This window comes from Pyrenophora tritici-repentis, chromosome 6 (genome assembly GCF_003171515.1).
Source record: "Pyrenophora tritici-repentis strain M4 chromosome 6, whole genome shotgun sequence".
In the NCBI taxonomy this organism is placed as follows: Eukaryota; Fungi; Ascomycota; class Dothideomycetes; order Pleosporales; family Pleosporaceae; genus Pyrenophora; species Pyrenophora tritici-repentis.
In genome coordinates, this window is record NC_089395.1 from 750,099 (window position 1) to 769,943 (window position 19,845).

The 19,845-nt window shown below is 52.8% G+C and overlaps 6 protein-coding genes across 6 annotated transcripts; 4 read left to right on the forward strand and 2 right to left on the reverse strand.

The window, feature by feature from the left end:
• Window positions 1-1,312: 1,312 nt before the first annotated feature.
• PtrM4_115220 (uncharacterized protein) lies at window positions 1,313-2,897 on the forward strand (the record flags this gene model as incomplete). Its single annotated transcript, XM_066108160.1, has 3 exons — window positions 1,313-1,392; window positions 1,510-2,569; window positions 2,595-2,897. The coding sequence occupies 3 exons, from the start codon at window positions 1,313-1,315 to the stop codon at window positions 2,895-2,897; spliced, it is 1,443 nt and encodes a 480-aa protein (XP_065961345.1).
• Window positions 2,898-3,145: 248 nt separating this feature from the next.
• On the reverse strand, window positions 3,146-4,164 carry PtrM4_115230 (FHA domain containing protein; the record flags this gene model as incomplete). Its single annotated transcript, XM_066108161.1, has 2 exons — window positions 3,146-3,153; window positions 3,204-4,164. The coding sequence occupies 2 exons, from the start codon at window positions 4,162-4,164 to the stop codon at window positions 3,146-3,148; spliced, it is 969 nt and encodes a 322-aa protein (XP_065961346.1).
• A 1,207-nt stretch (window positions 4,165-5,371) lies between these two features.
• PtrM4_115240 (RpoB, DNA-directed RNA polymerase, beta subunit- subunit) lies at window positions 5,372-8,946 on the forward strand (the record flags this gene model as incomplete). Its single annotated transcript, XM_001934908.2, has 2 exons — window positions 5,372-8,727; window positions 8,781-8,946. 2 exons carry the CDS (start codon window positions 5,372-5,374, stop codon window positions 8,944-8,946), a joined length of 3,522 nt encoding a protein of 1,173 aa, XP_001934943.2.
• Window positions 8,947-10,927: 1,981 nt separating this feature from the next.
• Window positions 10,928-11,656, forward strand: PtrM4_115250 (INO80-Ies4 multi-domain protein; the record flags this gene model as incomplete). Its single annotated transcript, XM_001934910.1, has 1 exon — window positions 10,928-11,656. One exon carries the CDS (start codon window positions 10,928-10,930, stop codon window positions 11,654-11,656), a length of 729 nt encoding a protein of 242 aa, XP_001934945.1.
• A 974-nt stretch (window positions 11,657-12,630) lies between these two features.
• PtrM4_115260 (ran-binding protein (RanBPM)) lies at window positions 12,631-14,812 on the forward strand (the record flags this gene model as incomplete). The annotated part of the gene is made up of 5 exons (XM_001934911.2): window positions 12,631-13,322; window positions 13,371-13,594; window positions 13,641-14,015; window positions 14,065-14,622; window positions 14,682-14,812. The coding sequence occupies 5 exons, from the start codon at window positions 12,631-12,633 to the stop codon at window positions 14,810-14,812; spliced, it is 1,980 nt and encodes a 659-aa protein (XP_001934946.1).
• A 595-nt stretch (window positions 14,813-15,407) lies between these two features.
• PtrM4_115270 (PTC1, Serine-threonine protein phosphatase) lies at window positions 15,408-18,567 on the reverse strand (the record flags this gene model as incomplete). The annotated part of the gene is made up of 2 exons (XM_066108162.1): window positions 15,408-16,972; window positions 18,411-18,567. 2 exons carry the CDS (start codon window positions 18,565-18,567, stop codon window positions 15,408-15,410), a joined length of 1,722 nt encoding a protein of 573 aa, XP_065961347.1.
• Between the last annotated feature and the right edge of the window lie 1,278 nt (window positions 18,568-19,845).

Sequence of the window (19,845 nt, forward strand, 5' to 3'; positions counted from 1 at the left end):
CAGGGGTTCTCATATTGACATCCAAGTCCGACCAACGGTAACACTTCCAGGAAAGACTCAAAAGATTGCGAAGACCTGTGCAAAAGCTTTTCGATCAATGACCGGTTGACGCGCACATGTCTTACCACCTCGAGGTTCATAGTGGTGGTTATCATGGTTGCAATCTCCACATAGGGATAGTCATTTGCGTGCACACGTTGAGAAAGTGAAGAACCCCTCCATGCAGTAGACCAATAGGTTTAGCAAACGCCAACGCCAAGAAGTAAGCAAACGTCAACACGCAATTCCCACAGATGGTACGCTAAGGAGTCGTCCATATTGATCGTGGGACCAATGCTTGATGTGCCTAGACCTTCTCTGGCGTTTGGACTGTGTTACACGACTTTGGCATAGAAGTAGTCCCTTTTCATAGGGTAGAATGACAGGGCAATGCGAGGCTCGTGGGCCCGTTGCTGCTGGATATGTCTGTATACAGTATTTCGTAACTGTGCACGAGAAAGGTGATGGACGTCGGCCAGTGTCACCACATCCGTGATTGGTATCCAATGTAATCTCTGCCCATGGACATCAGAGCTGATCATTGCTAGTGTAATTACTAATAGAACGTGTGGCTATAGTAGCAAGCTGAGACCTCACAGATCTGAGCTATCGCCATTACAGGGGTACAGTCAGAGCGAGAAGTAAAGGCCCATGTCCAGCATCCAGCAGTTGTTAACGGGGAGGTATACCCGATACGATCGTCGCCGACACTTGGTACAGCTGAGTGCTCTTTCTGCATAACGGGTCCGGGGAATTCGGATCGATATGCAGGTAAGGCAGCAGGCTTCCGAAATTTTGAGCAGGGATGGCAGCGTACAGCAATCAGCGATGACGGGTGACACTCAACGGCCCGCTTCATGCAGACCTTCCAAGCTCTTTCTAGCTAGTCTTACACTTTTCACACAAAGCTTTGACAGCCATGGTATCCTGCATTCCATGGCGCGTCTTCAAGTCGAGCTGTCGCTGTACGCTGCAACTGCACGCTGTAACTGCATCAGGAACCTCTCCAAGGTGTGGATAATGGAAACTTGGCAGGACCATTCATTTTGCTGGAAGATGTGAGGCATGCGGAAGCACGTTGCCTAAGGAGTATTGCCTGAGCAGCTTGCGAGACCTCAAGGTGGGAAACAGAAGGATGTACCTGAGGCTAGGCTCTTTTAGGCGCTACGTCATGATGACTAAGCGACAAAGTTACGCGCTCGACGGCTGTCGCGCTCAACTCTCTCACAGTTGCGACAAACACTTGTGCTCTCAGCACCACATTCCCCGGGCCATGTCTGTGCTTCTAGAAACCTCGCTCGGTGACATTACCATCGATCTGCTGGTGGACGATGCGCCAAAATGCTGTGAGAAGTAAGTCGATTCAATCTCTAGGCGCGCCTCGCGTCCTCTTAGCCGCATCCTGCAGGCTTGATCCCTCTGTCTTCCCAAGCTGAGCACACAACAGACACTGACAACTTGTCGCTCTAGCTTTCTGAAGCTCTGTAAAGTCAAGTATTACAACTTTGCGCCTGTGCATAGCGTCCAACCAAACTTTTCTTTCCAGACCGGCGACCCCATCGGCCCCGATTCCAAAGACAGTGATGGTGGCCGCTCCATATGGGGTTTGCTTGACCCTGCACAAACAGCAAAGAAGACCTTTGTGCCGGAGTTTAAACCCAAGCTCAAACATGCGGAAATGGGCACCGTCAGTATGGCTACGGCGCCGAATCCCGACAACCCAGACGAGCGCTTTGCAGGCAGTCAATTCATCATAACGCTGGGACAAAACATTGACTATCTGGATGGCAAGGCTGCGATATTCGGTACTGTCGTAGAAGGATTTGATACGCTAGAGAAAATCAACACGGCATACATCGACGACAAGGGCCATCCACTCAAAGACATTCGCATACTGCATACCGTTATTCTTGATGATCCATATGAAGACCCCACCGGCCTCGTTGAGCCACCCGAAAGCCCTGCACCTTCAGCTGCGCAACTTGCCACCGTCCGTGTCGCATATGATGAGAATCTCGAGGAGGACAAGGACCCGGAAGCGCTGGAGAAGATTCGCAGGGAACGTGAGGCGCGTGCACAAGCCCTCACACTTGAGATGGTCGGCGATCTACCATTCGCCGAAGTTGCACCACCTGAGAACGTGCTGTTCGTTTGCAAACTGAACCCAGTAACACAGGACGAGGATCTAGAGCTTATCTTCTCGAGATTCGGTAAGATCCTTAGCTGCGAGGTCATCAGGGATAAGAAGACAGGGGACAGCCTGCAGTACGCTTTCATCGAATACACCAACCAGAAGGACTGCGAACAAGCCTATTTCAAAATGGACGGTGTCCTAATCGACGATCACCGCATACACGTGGACTTTTCCCAATCCGTCTCCAAAATCGCCGATGACTGGCGAGATGTCACCAACAAGAAGAGGAGACGTGCAGCTGGTGGTTTTGGTGGTATTGACAATCTCGAGAAGAAGAAGCAATATCGTGATGGCTCTGGACGACAGATCATGTCGGATTCGGTTGTTGACAACTTGGTGGCTGATCGAGATGTTCCCAAAGACACAACAACACAGCGCCCACGCGAAAGCGGTCGGGACACGCGACGAGACGATACCCGAAGACGAGAACGAAGACAGGAATACCATGACGATAGTTATAAGCGGAAGCGAAGTCGAAGTCCGACGCGAGAACGTCGAGACGGCGATGATGGACGATATAATGCCCGTAGGCGAGAGCGAAGTCGCAGTCCAAATCGCCATCGTGACAGCCGTCGGGAGAGGAGTCGGGATCGCTATCGCCGGGACGATCGGGACCGTCGACGCTAGGTCGCTTGGGGGAATGGACGTTTCGATAGGCATATGAACATGTAGTAATTTCTTATTTGGTTAGATGCTCAATGCAGTAAAATAATACACTAGCAGTTCACCATAGAGTACCACCCTTCTCATCATCATCATCATCATCATCATCAGCGCTGACCCAAATGAACAACCATCCTGACATGTCTCCAACTCTCTTTCAAATCCTGATAGCCTTCCCCGCTAAAGCCACCAGCATCATATCCGCCATGATAATCCATACCCAACTGCAGCACATCACCATCTCGTAATCTATACGGCTTCGACATCCTGCCTACTTCACTCAACCGCCCAGAATTCAGCCATGTACCTGCCAAGCTCTTGTTGTCTCTAATGTACCATTTCCCTTCCTTGAACCATATATCGCAGTGCACTCTGCTGACGACTCTGGATGCAAAGCCGACAAAGTTTTGCTCCTGGCTCCTGCTTTTGCTGTAGCGGCCGAGATAGATAGTGTTTATGTTGGCGGGGAGGTAGAGTGTGGTTGGTGGGAAGTGCGTTGATGTGTTTGTTTGGGGGTGGTAGTAGGGGGTGAATTGTATGTATGGTGTTGATGTGTTGGTGTGGGTGTATCCAGTCTTTCGGTAGACTTGAGAAATTGAAGGTCGGGATACAATGGAGACTGTGCGGATGTCGGTTTCCGGTTTTTCCATGTCGGAGCTGGAGCCGCTGACGTATGCTTCATCATCGTGCTGATATGTTTCGGAGAAGCTGTTGATATTGCCCGTTTCTCTCTTCGGCGCACGATGGGGAATTGAGTGCCGGTATAGAGATTGATCAATTGGTAATTGCCGACGTAGCTTTGCCATCTCTTTCAGGATCTGAGTCGTATCTTTCTTGATGTCTCGACTAATGGTGATGGACACGAGCTCCAGTGTGATTTCTAGTGCGGACTTGTGTGCTTCAAGGCTGGATCGGTGCTTCGCCATATCCTCCTTGCCCCCACCGAGTGTCCAGTAACCTCCTTTTCCTAGTCTTGACTTTGCATGCTTAGTGAGAGAGGCCTCAATGCCACTTACAACTTGAATGCAGCTCTTCAAAATACCAAGTATCTGCTCTCTGAGGTTGGATGGTAGCGTAGACTCTTTTGTTACGAAGGTATTCCTGAGATTCCCAATCACAATTTGCATCGAAAATAGCTCCTGGGAGATAACTTTGAGATCAAGGGAAGCGTCGCGCCATTCTCGGATGAAGCCCGTCAATGAATATGTCACTTTGGACACCGCCGTCACCAATGTGACGCAAGAGACTGTGATCGATAAAGGATCCATGGTATATTTGATCAGATTAGAATTGGAAAGAAGAACTGTGGGAGAGATCTAAACTGGTCAACTATGGCGGTGAGGCAACCTATGTTGCGGTGAGAGGCTGAGCACTCCCTGCATGCATGCCTCCTGCGAGACGGGGGGGCAAACGAGTGAGGCGCGACATTATTTGACGTTCAAGTTTCAACTGACTCATGAGTATGGTAAAATGATAACATGCATTAGTGGTAATGGTCAATGTTGATATAATTCGAAATTACAGGTTGATGAGAGAAACCGGTGTTGGCGTTCTAGGAAGGTTGCATCAAGGCTCGCCGCGGTTGCTGTACCATTGCGGACGCAATTCCGTAAGGCTGCATATGATAAAATGACATACTCCGGTGAAGCCACTCATCGACCAATTACTTTAGACAAATAGCTGTCAATAAAATCCGAGGGGTTTGGGGCGACTCGGGGTCTGTTCCGGGGCGAGGAATGATGCATTCTACTCCGCGGCAGCCAGGAGACGCATGCACATGAGATGCCTTTGTAGGTGTGTTTGCGATATTGGTAACTTTCACAGCCACAACGTGTTCAACGTTATTACCAGTAGTGATGCCAGAGCATGTGCATGATCACATGTGAATGTAAGTCTTGAGTCAATCTCATCTCAACTTTGGTACTCGTAAAAGCTGTAGTGTCACTACCATAACCTGGACTTGAATTCTGCTGCAGCTCAACCTTGGATGGTACGAAGTGTGTAATGGTGAATGTGGTGCCTAGGTGGGGAACCATGGGAAAGCTAACGCCGGGTCTAGACCGTATCGCCACTAGCGCATAACTTTCCTTTGAGAAGCACTCGCCGCCTGGCTGTCGCAACCATCACAGAGACAAGGACTCTACACGTCCTACCTCAACCTCCCACCACCTTCTTTCCACCTCGCGTATAATACACACTATCGCCGCCATGGCCGAATATGAGCAATACGACGATGAGGGCATGGACGAGTACGAGGATGAGGAAGACCGCGTCCTGCCCGAGGACTGCTGGGCAGTCATCAGCTCCTTCTTTGACACAAAAGGTCTGGTTTCGCAACAACTCGACTCATATGACGAGTTCACCCGAAACACAATACAAGACATTGTAAAAGAGAATGGCAGCGTGATCCTCGAGCAGAACCAACCTTACAACCCTGATGAGGAGGACAATCCGATTATTAAACGCCGCTATGAAATGAAATTCGGACGCGTCTACCTTGCGCGCCCGACGCACACGGAAGGCGATGGCACAACGGTGCAATTATACCCCCACGAGGCGCGTCTGCGCAACCTCACCTACTCGGGCGCCATGTTGGCCGACATTGAGAACCGTGTCATGGTCGCCCGCGAAGGACGTGACCCGGACGCCGACGACGATGAGGAAATGGAGGGTGGATACACAGGAGGGCAGAACCAAATTCGGTGGGAGCGCGAGAACATGTCGTCGGATGATGGCGCTGCGGCCCGTGTCTTCATCGGAAAGCTGCCTGTGATGCTGAGGTCCGAGCTCTGCCACCTGCGAGCTCAGTCGGATGCTGATCTGTTCGCGCTCAACGAATGTCCCTACGATCAGGGTGGTTACTTTGTTATCAACGGTAGTGAGAAGGTGCTGATCGCCCAGGAGCGCAGCGCAGCGAACATTGTACAGGTCTTCCGAAAGAAGCAGGGTCCTATCCCATGGATAGCGGAAATTCGAAGTGCAGTCGAAAAGGGCACCCGCCTGATTTCCTCCTTCAACATCAAGTGGGCTGAGAACTCGCTCGCTGGCCCCGGCAAGCGTATACCCGGACCCTTCGCATATGCCACCCTCCCTTACATCAAGGCGGATGTGCCAATGGCCATTGTCTTCCGTGCGCTCGGAATCGTTTCCGACGAGGAAATTCTGAGCCACATCGTCTTCGACCGTAACGACACACAAACCCTGGAGCTGTTGAAGCCCAGTATTGAGGAGGGTTCAGTCGTGCAGGACAGGGAGACGGCTCTGGACTTCATCGCCAAGCGTGGCGCGAACTCTGGAACCAGAGACAGGCGTTTGAAATTCGCGAGGGATATCATGCAGCGCGAGTTCTTGCCTCACATTTCCCAAAAGGAGGGCCAGGACACCCGCAAAGCCTACTTCTTCGGTTACATGATCCATCGACTATTGCAGTGTGTGTTGGGTCGACGCGACGAAGATGATCGTGATCACTTCGGAAAGAAGCGCCTGGATCTTGCGGGACCCTTGATTGCCAACTTGTTCCGTATTCTGTTCCTCAAGCTCACCAAGGATGTTTACAAGTACCTCCAGCGATGCGTTGAGAACAACCAGGATTTCAACGTCCAGATGGCCGTCAAGGCAAGCACCATCACAAACGGTCTCAAGTACTCCCTTGCCACTGGCAACTGGGGTGACCAGAAAAAGGCTGCTTCGGCCAAGGCTGGTGTATCGCAAGTGTTGAACCGATACACATATGCGTCTACACTCTCCCATCTTCGTCGAACGAATACCCCCGTAGGTCGTGACGGCAAACTGGCCAAGCCGCGACAACTTCACAATTCCCATTGGGGCCTCGTCTGCCCTGCTGAAACCCCTGAAGGACAGGCTTGTGGTTTGGTCAAGAACCTGTCACTGATGTGCTACGTAAGTGTCGGTAGCGACGCAACACCCATTGTCGACTTCATGACCCAGCGAAACATGCAGCTTCTAGAAGAGTATGACCAAAACCAGAGTCCAGACGCGACCAAGGTCTTCGTCAACGGAGTATGGGTTGGTGTTCATTCCAACGCTCAACAGCTCGTCACTGTTGTGCAGGAACTGCGGCGAAACGGTACTCTCTCCTACGAGATGAGTCTGATTCGTGACATTCGTGATCGAGAGTTCAAGATTTTCACAGACGCTGGTCGTGTCATGAGACCACTTTTCGTCGTCGAGAACGACGTCCGGAAGCCAAACCGCAACCATCTCATCTTCACAAAGGAGATTAGTAACAAACTGAAGTCCGAGCAAATGGAGGCCAACCAGCGACAGGGCTGGAGTGAGGAGGAAGTCGAACAGGCCACCTACGGTTGGAGAGGGCTTATCCAAGATGGTGTCGTCGAGTACCTTGACGCCGAAGAAGAAGAGACTGCCATGATAACGTTCTCCCCAGAAGACTTGGAAGAGTGGCGAGAAATGAAGATGGGCCTGCCTATGACCGACCACTCTCTGGAAGGCAGCCAGCGTCTTCGCCGTCTCAAGCCCCTGCCTGATCCTCGTATCCATTCTTACACGCATTGCGAGATCCACCCGGCCATGATTCTGGGTATTTGCGCCAGTATTATTCCTTTCCCGGATCACAACCAATCGCCTCGTAACACATACCAATCTGCCATGGGTAAACAAGCCATGGGTGTGGCTCTTACCAACTTTGCGCTGCGCATGGAGACGATGATGAACGTTCTCTACTACCCTCAGAAGCCGTTGGCCACAACCCGGTCCATGGAGTACCTCAAGTTCCGTGAACTGCCTGCTGGACAAAACGCCATTGTCGCCATTGCTACCTATGGTGGATACAACCAAGAAGATTCCGTCATCATGAACCAGAGCAGTATCGATCGAGGTCTCTTCAGGAGTCTGTTCTACCGTGCATACACGGAGCAAGAGAAGCGCATTGGTGTCAACGTTCTAGAGCAGTTTGAGAAGCCTACGCGTGCCGATACTCTACGTCTGAAGGGTGGCACATACGACAAGCTCGACGACGACGGTGTCGTTGCTCCTGGTGTGCGTGTTTCTGGTGATGATATCATCATTGGAAAGACAGCGCCCATTGCAACTGACGCAGCGGAGCTTGGACAGAAGACTACTCTTCACACCAAGCGCGATGTGTCGACACCACTTCGTAGCACCGAAAACGGTATCGTCGATCAGGTACTCTTCACTACCAATACCGAAGGTCTGCGATTCGTCAAGGTCCGTACAAGGACAACCAAGGTGCCGCAGATTGGTGACAAGTTTGCGTCTCGTCACGGTCAAAAGGGTACTATCGGTATCACTTATCGACAAGAGGACATGCCTTTCTCCAGGGAGGGTCTGACGCCAGATTTGATTATCAACCCTCACGCCATTCCATCCCGTATGACAATTGCCCATTTGGTCGAATGTTTGCTTTCCAAGGTTGGCGCCATCACAGGACAAGAGGGTGACGCCACACCCTTTACCGATGTCACTGTAGATCAGGTATCTCAACTACTCGAGAATGCTGGTTACCAAAAGCGTGGTTTTGAGATCATGTACAACGGCCATACGGGTAAGAAGATGCGAACTCAAATCTTCTTGGGCCCCACATATTACCAGCGTCTGAGGCATATGGTCGACGACAAGATCCACGCTCGTGCTCGTGGACCATTACAAATTCTGACGCGCCAGCCTGTGGAGGGTCGTGCTAGGGATGGTGGTCTCCGTTTCGGAGAGATGGAACGTGATTGTATGATTGCTCACGGTGCTGCTGCTTTCTTGAAGGAGCGCCTCTTCACGGTCTCGGATGCGTACACGGTGCATGTGTGCGACATTTGTGGCCTGATGAGCCCTATTGCGTAAGTTGATTGCTCCCCATGGCCATATAATCAGAGTGCTAACGATTGTACAGGAATCTGAAGAAGAACCTTTACGAATGCCGTCCCTGCCACAACAAGACGCGCATCTCGCAAATCCACATTCCCTACGCGGCCAAGTTGCTCTTCCAGGAGCTTCTCGCCATGAACATTGCCACACGCATGTTTACGGACCGGTCTGGACTCAGCGTGCGCGACTAGATTGTTTGTGGGACTAGTCATTTTGCATTGTTATGGCGTTGGTCTTTGCTAGCAGATTGAGAGGAAATGTGATGCCGTAGAGGTATCCTGGCGTTACCTTTTGCGATGAAATAGGGTACAAATATCTAACAGTCCACACCCTTTATGAAGATGTTTTCCTCGCGTCCAAAGGCGGTGAAAAGACATGTGTGGTTAGATAAAATCCAATAATGCCTTTTTTTTGAGTTTGCACTTGTGTTTGTAGTCTTATGAGCATTGCTTATCACTGTACTGATGGTATTGAAACCTGGATGGTTGAAACTGCAGGTGGTTTCGAAAACAAAGAGGGTTATGGAAATTGTGCGGAGTTGTGTGGAGAAGCACCTACCTGTTCGGTCAGATGATACGCGCCTTCCTCCTGAGGCCAGTCAAGCTCGTCGGACAAACAGGGTCTGCATCGTTTGATGCCCTCGCCTTGCATTTGCATTAATGAGTAGTTGCATCCGCTCACTCTCTGCCTTTAGGGCGCTCGGCGGTCCAAGCAAAGTAGCAACATACGACCTTGGGGTGGGCAGGGAGCATTGGGGTACTACGTGGGCATTGCGGAGTCTGCATTTCGAGTGCAGTGGGTTTGGCGGACAGTGGGCGGTTCCGTATGGGCATTGCCATGGAAGGCTGCGGCATTTTGTCGAGGGCAAAATGTTGAACCCCGCATCCGTAGTCGGTGGTTGGGGTTGGATGCGTGCGTGGGACCAAGAATCCAAGACTGCGAGGAGGAGAAGGCTCCCGTACATACGAGGCTACGACGGAGCACCGTTCCTGCTTGTGGGTCATGGCAGGTGCCACGATCGCGGACGCTCAACAGGGAGCAAAGGGGCCTTGGCTTGCCGCTCGTGGTGCAGCCGACGATGGACGGAGATTGCGCGGTGGTTGGATGGAAACCACCTGGGCTGGAAGCGACGCCAACAGCAAGTCGGCCAACTATCTGGCTTTTGGGATTGATTTACAGTGACATGCGTGGCGTAGAGAGAAACGGCATGCAACCTGGTGGTTCTGGGCCGATTTCTTTCCGTCACAGTCTCGTCGTTACCAGGGAGGCATGCCGGAGAGTCAGCGCCATGGGCTCGCTGACGCTCGTCCGCGAAGTTCCTCGAAAAGCGTCGCGGGCTGTTCGGCTACGGCCTGGACGAACATCAAGACGGCAGGCAGGCTCGGCGGCGAAGGCGGCCGTGGGACACAAAGCATGCGTTCTAGACGCAGAATCAAAATAACCCTAATTGCGACATGCGACCGAATGTGGACAGACTGCAGCATGTCTTTGGCCGTGTCGGATGAAAGAAAAAACTGCGTTGGTGGCACATGGGTGGATGCGCGATGCTTCTACCGCCGTTCAGGAATTGGAACGCGCAATTAGCTCGCCATGCCACAAAGCAAGGCCACACGGACCCCTTTGGCAGAGCGCCAACATCATCACGGGCACAGCAAGTGCTGGAACAACAGTGCAAATCAAGTTGCTGCGAGCAAATATATTTCTCCATGCGTCTGAACATGTATAACTGCAGCGCCGGATATCCCATATGTCTAATCGGGTTAGCGCGTGAGATGATCGGGGCCAAGGGGGCCTCACCTCTTGCAAAGCGCGACAGAGAGAGAACGTTTTAGCGATTCCGCCCAATATGATCTGGCAAGCCGACCACCCCAGCTGGGCCGAAGCCCTTTCTTTGCCTTCGCGGCAGCCCTCACCACCCATCCTCCCTTACCATACACATCTTCATCCCGTGCCTGCGTCTTTGTATCAACGCGCATCATCTGCTCCACGACACCTGGACTTGCTGTCAAGCCCGCTGCACCAACGCCTGAGCTGACACATACGCAAACCTGCTGGCCTCTAAACTCACCGCTGCAAGCAAACGTCTTCACACCACCCGCGCAGCCATCCACCAAGTCTTCTGCTACCCACCCCCAGAGAGCCTTCATCACCACCGCGTTGCTGCACGCGAACATGACCACAAAATCACAGAAGACACTCGTCGTCACATTCAAGCTGTCACCAGAGTCCCTAAGTCAGTTCCCGCACCAGCCCGCGCCCGCCGTCAAGGAGGAAGCCAAGGCATCTACACCAACACCCACGCCCCAGATTGTCGAACCTACGCCTGCTGCCACTCCCGCAGACTCGACCGCAGACATGAACGCCAGCACACCCTCGTCGCTCGCTCCTCCCTCGGCCAAGAGGAAGGGCCCCAAGCCTGGGAGCAAGCGGAGTGCTGCGCAGATGGAGGCTGGCTCCAACGCCGGCACACCCAAACAACCAAAGGCCAAGCCTGGGCCCAAGAGGAAGAAGATGGGAGACATCATCAACGACCCCAACTCAAAAGGTCCCTTTGCTGCACCAGCAGCCATCAACAAGGCTGGCCCCAAGGCTAACCTAGGCGCCATCAACGAGCGACTACGTGCCCTTGACCGATCAGGCGCCAAGTGCCGTCGATGGGAGAAGAAGGGCTTCCAAGTTCGCAGCTTCACCGGCGTCCTGTGGCAAGTACCTACCTACCAGCCAGGCCGCGGGTCTGCTTTCGCCGACGACGTCAAGAGCGACACCACTGGCACCAGCGACTCCAAGCTCAAGGACGAAAGTAGTGCCATCAGCGACAAGAGCGGCATGAACGGCGACAGCACGCCAATACCGACGCCGATGAACGGCCTCGAAAGCTCACCAGCTCCCATTCCAGCTTGAGCCATGTCAGCCTCCTAGACTCACATCACCCACCCCTAATCGACAACACGTCACTGGCTGCACATGTCACGGTTTACTATTGCTTTATTCACTGCAGACTATTTTCTTATGTCAATCATTGTTCTGGGACCCTGTTCGGCGTTGGAGGAGCGCATTGCATGTTTGTTCGATGGCGTTGACTCGGAAATTCCTAGCTTGCCACTGGCAGCATAGCGCGAGGGTGCGGGAGCACGGTCTTAATATGGGACTACACGTGTACTGGATACCGATATCACTCGAATTAGCGGGGAAGACGCGGCTTTGCATAGAATTATGGATGAGAAGCGAGAGTATTGTATACCATTCACTGTCATCTTGATGTGTTGCTCGTGGTACCTTTGTGTGATTTGCATAGGGAATGTACTATCAGAGCACCCGGCATAAAGTGATGGAAATATGAAACTGACCATTTTGCTCCAATATCTTCAAACAATCGTAACATTGTCCCCAGAGGCTGCCATTTTGCGTCAGGGTGACCCGGGCGTGATGGCAATGGCGTGAATGGCGTTATCGCAGCCATCGACTGCGGGGATCGTCACCGATAGCTCGGCTGGTTCCAAACGACCGACCGACCATAGACAACGACTGACGCACGTCGTGAACTGCACCCCGTCGCCAGCTTTTGAGCCCAAAGCAACTCTTTCTGCAAATGGAACCATGAATGTATTTGTGAATGTAGTTGGACAGGAACCAGGCCGTCGTTGATTCCCGTTTCTACCGGTTGGCAACTGCCAGCACAGAGTACCGCATACGGTACACTCGGCGCATCAGTACCAACCCACGCGTTTTTGCCGTCTCCAACCCACTCAAGTCTCGCCGCTCGCTGCAATCGCCAGACCAGCCATTCTCGTTCGCGACTCTTGCGCCTTTGCCTCACCGTCGTCACGCCCGAACGTCACCGCGGACAGCCAGCTGCACACAGCGCCACCATCGCTATGAACGCTCGTAGAGAGAGCTGGGCCAGAGTCGCTGCTGGTTCAGTCGGCAGCAACAACTCATTCCAACAGCCTGCGCGCTCCACACCCTTCTCACACTTTGTCAACAACTCCGCGGCAGCGCATGCGAATCGGCTCTCACGCTCCATCGACGCCGACGGCCACATGTCTACAAGCTTCGGAAGGGGCGGCGGACCACTGCCTTCCTACTCGAGCCAGTCTGGCTATTGGCAGGGTCTGGGAGGGTCTGCCCAAGATGTACCTCCCTTCTTTGTGCCCTCATATCTCCGAGGGTCCAAGCATGCAGAGAAGCTACATGAGGCGCACAAGGCGAAGTTGACCGCGCATCGCGAATTCAAGTCGACGCACTCGTCCAATGCGGGGTCACTCTCAACGAGCTCCAGTAGCGTGAATCTACATAAAATACCACCTTCACATCGAGGTCTCACGCATGAGGTTGTCGAGCGCGCACCGGTATTTGTGGATGAGCCAGTGGCGCCTTGGCCGACAAGGTGGAATGATGGAGACCGGTTCAATCAGCTGGAGCTCGAGGAGAGTGGGAGACTAGCCAAGTTCTCGGGCACGCAGAAGACACACGATGAGGCAGCAGCGGTGCGAGCAGACTTTCCAATGCCTCGGCAGTGTGGCATCTATTACTTTGAGATTACCGTCATCTCCAAAGGAAAGGACGGGTATGTACATGGGGAACCGCGTTGAATGCCTGCTGACTTCCCTTATAGGAGAATGATCGGAATCGGCTTCTCCGGACCAAAGGTTGCCTTGAGCCGGATACCAGGCTGGGAACCGGACTCGTATGCATATCATGGTGATGATGGTCAGGTATTCAGTAACACTACTTCGGGGAGGTCATATGGGCCCAAGTTTGGCACATTGGACATCATCGGTTGTGGCATCAACTTTCGAACCAACACCGCCTTTTTCACAAAGAATGGGCATCTGCTAGGTACCAGCTCACCGCATGTCTACCTAATCAGCACTAACAGGGTTAGGCACCGCTTTCCGGGATCTGAAGCCGAACATGCCTTATTACCCCACAGTAGGCATGAAGAAGCCAGGTGAAACAGTACGAGTAAACTTTGGTCAAGAACCCTTTAACTTCGATATCGACAAAATGGTGCACGACGAGAAGGCAGCTATACAGGCCGAGATCGCTCGGACAAAGTTTGAGTCTTATGCAGGCGGCAGCGAGGACGCGTTGATACATCAACTAGTGGGGCAATATCTGGCTCACGATGGCTACGTGGAGACTGCGCGGGCTTTCTCGGATGAGATTGTTGAGGAGGCGAGAACGCTTGCGAATGGCGAAGATGAGACTATCCCTTACCGGACAGCAGTGGAGGACTTGGACGCACTGAACCGGCAAAGTGTGTTTTGTTGTCTCTCCTACGACTTCACTCTGCTAACAAGATACAGAAATACGTACAGCGATTCTCGATGGCGATATTGACAAGGCACTGAAGCACACAAGCGCATATTATCCCTCTGTGCTTCGGGACAACGAGAACATATATTTCAAACTTCGCTGCCGAAAGTTCATCGAGATGATCAGACGATCTAGTGAAATGACAGCGCAGTGCAGGGCCTCCAAGCGATCGGCTCCTTCTGCAACAAATAAGCGGAACTCTACAGCGACGGAGGAATATGATTTCGAGATGGAGCTAGATGAGCAGCTGGGCGTTCACAACGCACCACCGAGCTGGGACAACAAGGACCAAGACGATGAACTAGACGACGATGATGACATGGAAGACAAAGAGACCAAGATCGCACGAGCAACGAATGACACGATTACATATGGCATGGAACTCAGAACCGAATTCGCAAACGACCCCAGACGGGAAGTCAAGAAGGCTCTCGAGGATACTTTCGCACTCATCGCCTACCCTGATGCACGAGAAAGCATGTTGGCGCCATTATTAGAAGTCTCTGGTCGCGCACCGGTGGCGGAGGAGCTTAATAGCGCGATATTAGGTACGTTTTGCATATCCTACAGTTCAGTCTTGGATCACCCGCTAACAAACCCAAAACAGTCTCTCTAGGCAAATCCTCCTCAGCCGCGCTCGAGCGCCTAATCCAACAAACCGAAGCCCTGGTAGCTGAGCTCGCTGACGATGGCGGCCCCGGCGCCTTCATCAACGTCCGAAGTGACTACTTACAATAGTATAATCCAGTATCAAGGGACCGCATAGACACATCGCTATATCTGACGAGTGTGGGAAACATGCTTCGAATGTACCAAACAAAGTTCGCTGTGCTCTTGTGGTCTCCTCCTAAGCAGAAGAACGCCGGATGTAAGGTCTTGATACTTTCTTTGCCCACTTTACCTGCTCGGCGCAGAAACACTTGGTCTGGTGATGTGGAGTAGGATTCACCTACTGCTGACTGTCCACCGCGAACTCACAGAGAAGGCGTCGAGGTTATTATCGCGTCGGTCATGGGCTTGATCATTTCCCTTGTCCTTATTTGTGCGGTTTCGTGGCATTTGCATAGGGCTAGGACGGGGCGTTGAGTGAGGGTTGTATTGGTTCATCATCACTACTCTGTTATCAGTATCTGTAAGGTTGGAGGATGGAGGAGGTTGGTTTGGTATATTTTCATGTGTCGTCCACTGAAGCTCCCTTATGTGTGAGCTGGGATGGGAAATGATACTCTTTATCAGTTGTTTTGCTTCCGTGTGCTAATTGGGGTTTGTGCCACAAATACCCCCCTGGATGAAATCTCCCCAATGTCGTCCTTGGATGCTACACTCATCCACTTCACAAAGGCCACCACCACTTCTTCTTCTTCCCCTCCACCTCCCCAGCCACAACACCGCCCTTCTTCGCCTGCCCATCCATCCCAAGCTCATCAAAGAACACAACAAGCACAGTCGTATCATCCATCGCACTCCTAGTCCATGGCCTCGGTATAGCCATCAATCCCATCAACAGTCCCCTCCTAGTCCCACCCAACGCATTCCTCGCCAGACAAACCGCCGCATTCTCATCCTCGATAGCGAAGAACTCGGGCGTTGCTTTCCAATCGACTTCCTTCTCGTTATCCGGATCGCACGTGACGCCGTCGTCTAGTGTTGTGGCCATGGCATAAGAAGCCGGCGGTGAGGCCGCCAGAACCGGGTCTGCGCGCACGGAACCTGAGCCCCGGGCGCGCGCGGAGATGTAGCGGGATACACATTCCACGGCGTGGTCGGAGGAGATGCGGTCCCAGAGGCCGTCGGAGGCTAGGATGAGGAAATCGCTTTTCTTATCCTCCTCCGCCTTGCCAGCAGTGACGGTCCCACCCGCACGTACGATTTTCGTCTCGGTAACTTCAGGCTCCGCAGTCATGTACGGCGGCGTCTTACTACCCGGTCTCGGTGCGGGACCCCAGAACTTGTGCTGAGCGGTCTTCACACTCTCGTTATCCCATTTCCAGCGGTGGTCACCGAAGGCGCGGGTTACGGCTATGCCGAGGAGACGGCCGGAGTTTGGGTCGAGCATGTTTGGTTCATCTGGGTGGGCGGCGTTCAGACGCTGGACTTCGGCTTCGTTGAAGCCGGTTTGGTCGACGGAGAGGGGCATGGCTGTGTAGGTGGCAGACTCTGGGTCCCAACGGCCGAGCACGGCGCGCGAGTCGCCGGTGCAGGCTACGCGGAGGGTGGAGGTTTGCGGATCGAAGGCGGCGAGTAAGGCACAGGAGCCTGAGAAGGCTGGCGTGAGGGCGGCGAAGGCAACGGCGTTTGCGGCAGGGAACCAGTTTGCGGCTGTTTTGGCGCGGTCCATGATACTCTTGTCGACAGCGAGAAAGGCGTTTTTCAGCGCGGATTCAATCTCTGGGCTGGATGCTGTGGATGCTAAGGCTGAGAGTGCAGAACTAACGCGTGGAATCAACAGCCAAGTTAATGTCAACGCCGTGAGTTTTCCCGCGTGGCCATCGAATATAGTCCAGTAATTCCACAATTTCTCGCCCCCAGGACCGGGACTCGTGCCCATGGAGAAGAAGTCCTCACACGGTTGGTTGCTGCGGATGCGGCACCCGTGGGTTATCGGCATTTGCACGCCTGGCATGCCTTTATACCCCCTTTTTGCATCCTTTTCTGTCATCATCCAGCCCGAGCAGAGTCTTTCGAATTGGTCGTCGAATATAAACTTTGCAGCCTCGGGGTTTTTGAACGGCGCGGCGGGGTCTGGGATGTGGTAGTCCAGGTGGTGTTGAATTTCATCCGTGTTGCTGTAGAAATGGAGGGCTGATGCCAGCCTTCCTCCATCGTCTTGCGGGCTGTAGGCTGCGTAGACGGCATTTGTCCAGTCTTTGAATTCGACGAAGAAGTATGCAATGGCAGCTAGTGTACCAAGGAAAACAAACGTTTTCTTTGGAAACGCAGATTGGCGAAGCCTGGTTGTTGGGTCTATCCTGGGTTGTTGATGACTCTTCGGCCCCCTCTGCAACGGTATAGCTCTTTCTTGCGTCCTGCCATGCTGGAGCCGCCCCAGAAGTCGTGTTTGTGAAAAGGCACGTGATGTAGCATCTGTCCTTACGCGCCCCGACTGCTCTACATGCGGCTGAAAAGACCAGGTTGTAGGCGCCAGAGGTGTGCGTAATCGGGACGTTAGCCGTGTTTGCGCTGCAGACTTGAGCCGCACGGCGCTTCCCCCCCGCCTTGGTAACATTTTTGGCCGTTGAAATCCCGTTCCGGGACTTTTATGAGTGAACGAGGAGGAACGTGTTGTTCTTGGTTGTTGCGTGTTGTCGATGTTAGGAAGGTGGAGGGTCTGTGCGTTGCGCTAGTTTGATCGCCCTCTTTTTTCCACGGGTGTGGAGCAAGCGGGTAGCGCCTGGTGGAAGGCCTCAGACACTTTTAGCATGTCGTGCAGAAGAACCGTTTCTCTGATGCAAGCCTCCCGAAAGCTATGTATAGAGTCACAGAATACGACATGTCATCGAACAAATGCTACTTTGTGCGACAAGTTGCGCGCTTTTGACGAGAGACACAGCGTTACAAGCATAACGAGTAGAATAGTATTGCAGCTAATGATAGAATGTTGTAAGGGGTATCGTCATTACTTGCTTGTTAAATTCTTGTTACAAGTTGTTCAAACGCCTCCCAAGCAAAGGAAACAAACAGTGGTACCCGCCATGGACGCCGAAAAGACACATGATGATCCAGCAGCACTATTATCTCTCCCGAAAATGATGGGCACCTCTTACTGTGATAGGAGATCCTCCTTCTTCTGGCCTCGGTCTCCCGTGTATTAAGCTTTCACTTCCAATGTTCTCTGTACAAGCCGGTTGCTTGCTCCATTGTGTGTGCAGCGGCGACGTTCTTCGACGTTGCGAGAGACTCGCCGTATTGTGACGCGAAAGATTATATTACATCTCAGTCCAATGTACAGCCTCAATCTTGTCAACCTCTTCGTATACCCTCTTCTTCTTCTCCTTCTTCTTGGCATTTGTGTTCTTGCGCCGGAGCATCAGTTTCATCTTGGATGCTAGCTTGCCCCCAAAGGTCGCTGTTGTAGGTGTACCGGAACTTTGATCTTCTTGCTTCTTCTCTTCTTCTTTTGCGCTGTCATGGTGGTCCGAGACATAGTCTTGTTGAGATAGGTCTGCCAGCTTGAACTGATTTGGATGACTAATGTGACTGATCTGCCTTGGCTGTGATGCAATCGATGTGTTTGACGAAATCTCTCTAGCTGTGATTGCGGGTTGTTTGGGCTGAACAATGGTGGAGCTAGGCTTGGGCTTGGTTGGAGCCTTTGCTGGAAGTGGTTGCAGCATACGCCATACAGGCTCTGTAGGACTGGAAGGTTCAGAAGACGAAGACATGGGTCTGACCAAGACCACCGAAGAGTCATCCCATCCATGGTCCATTCGTGGTGAGTAGGCTGGTGTGGACGGCTCAGAGTCGATGAAGGTGCCAAACGACTTTGCGGACATTGGTGGCGGCGACATTGGCCCCAACGACCTTGGTGTCATGGGAGTGTGGACGAGGGCGGGAGGAGGGTAACTTTTTGCTGAGAAACGATGCGGTCGTTCGGATGACATGGTACGAGGCTGCTTTGGCAGGCCGTGAGTGGAGAGTGGTCTGTGAATGCTGCCGCCCAATGAAGCCGAGCCTAGACCGGGTGACGGCACAGAGAGTGTAGCCATATCTATCAAGGTGTTACAACGCCAAGTTGTGACAAGCAAGAGTGGGCGTAATGGTATGGGTCTGTTGAAACACGCGGTAGGAAAAGAAACACGGGAATGGCAGCGGCGAAGGATGTAAAAGAAGGCAGCACCCGTCTACACATGCGAGTACGGAAAGAGTGATATTGCGGCACAGCAATGGTTTCCGGTCAGAATGGGTAGATCAGAGCAAAATACTGCGCCCCTCAACGAAACGGAGCGATAACAAAGGGCTGTCAGCGGTGCCACATGAGGCCTGCAGGCTACAGTTTGGTATATGAGGGCACCACACACGCGTCATCCGCGCCGCATAGATGCGTACTACACTGATTACAGAAGCAAGCGACCTGTCAGCGCATTCAAGCTGTAGTAGTGGCAACGTGGAGCTACGCCGTTCGAGTAAACGCGTTGAAAAGACTCGAGAGCCGCTGTCCTGACCCCACCGTCTCTACCTGGCATGGCAAATTCCCAGAGGATGAGGGACGTTGGATATGCGGCTAAGTGAGGGAATGATTGGCAATCCAACACAGAGGAGCGCTAATGTGAGTGCTTGATTGGTGGGCGGGGAACAGGATGCATCGACTACGCCGCAAATTCATATAGAGCAGCGCCTGCGGAATCGCATCGCTCGTACTTTGGGAAGCTGGGGGTCTAAGCCAGCATAGGGTGAGGATTAGAACGGCTGGGATCTGCTGCGGTCATTTGGGGTGGAAGCATAGCGGCTCCTGGTGCATTGTGTAGCGAATCACGTTTGCAGGCCACGAGTTCAGCCTGCGGGTCTCTCAGCTAGGCATGCTCGCTGGGATGTGGTCAGATCGTTCCGAACAAATGGTCGGCCAGAAGAAGGAGCGTTCTCGTATTTTGGTTCGCCGCCATTCAGCTCCTCTGGTTCCTGTGGTGCTCGTTCCCGAGACGCTCAGGCTGAGCAAGGGTCAAGAGTTCGCTGATCAAAAGTTGGCTCCGCAGGCCTGAGTGGTCGGAAGAAACAGTAGACAAGTTGTCCGTCTTTGCGACCTAGGCCTCAATAGTGCAAATCGAGTCATGAGG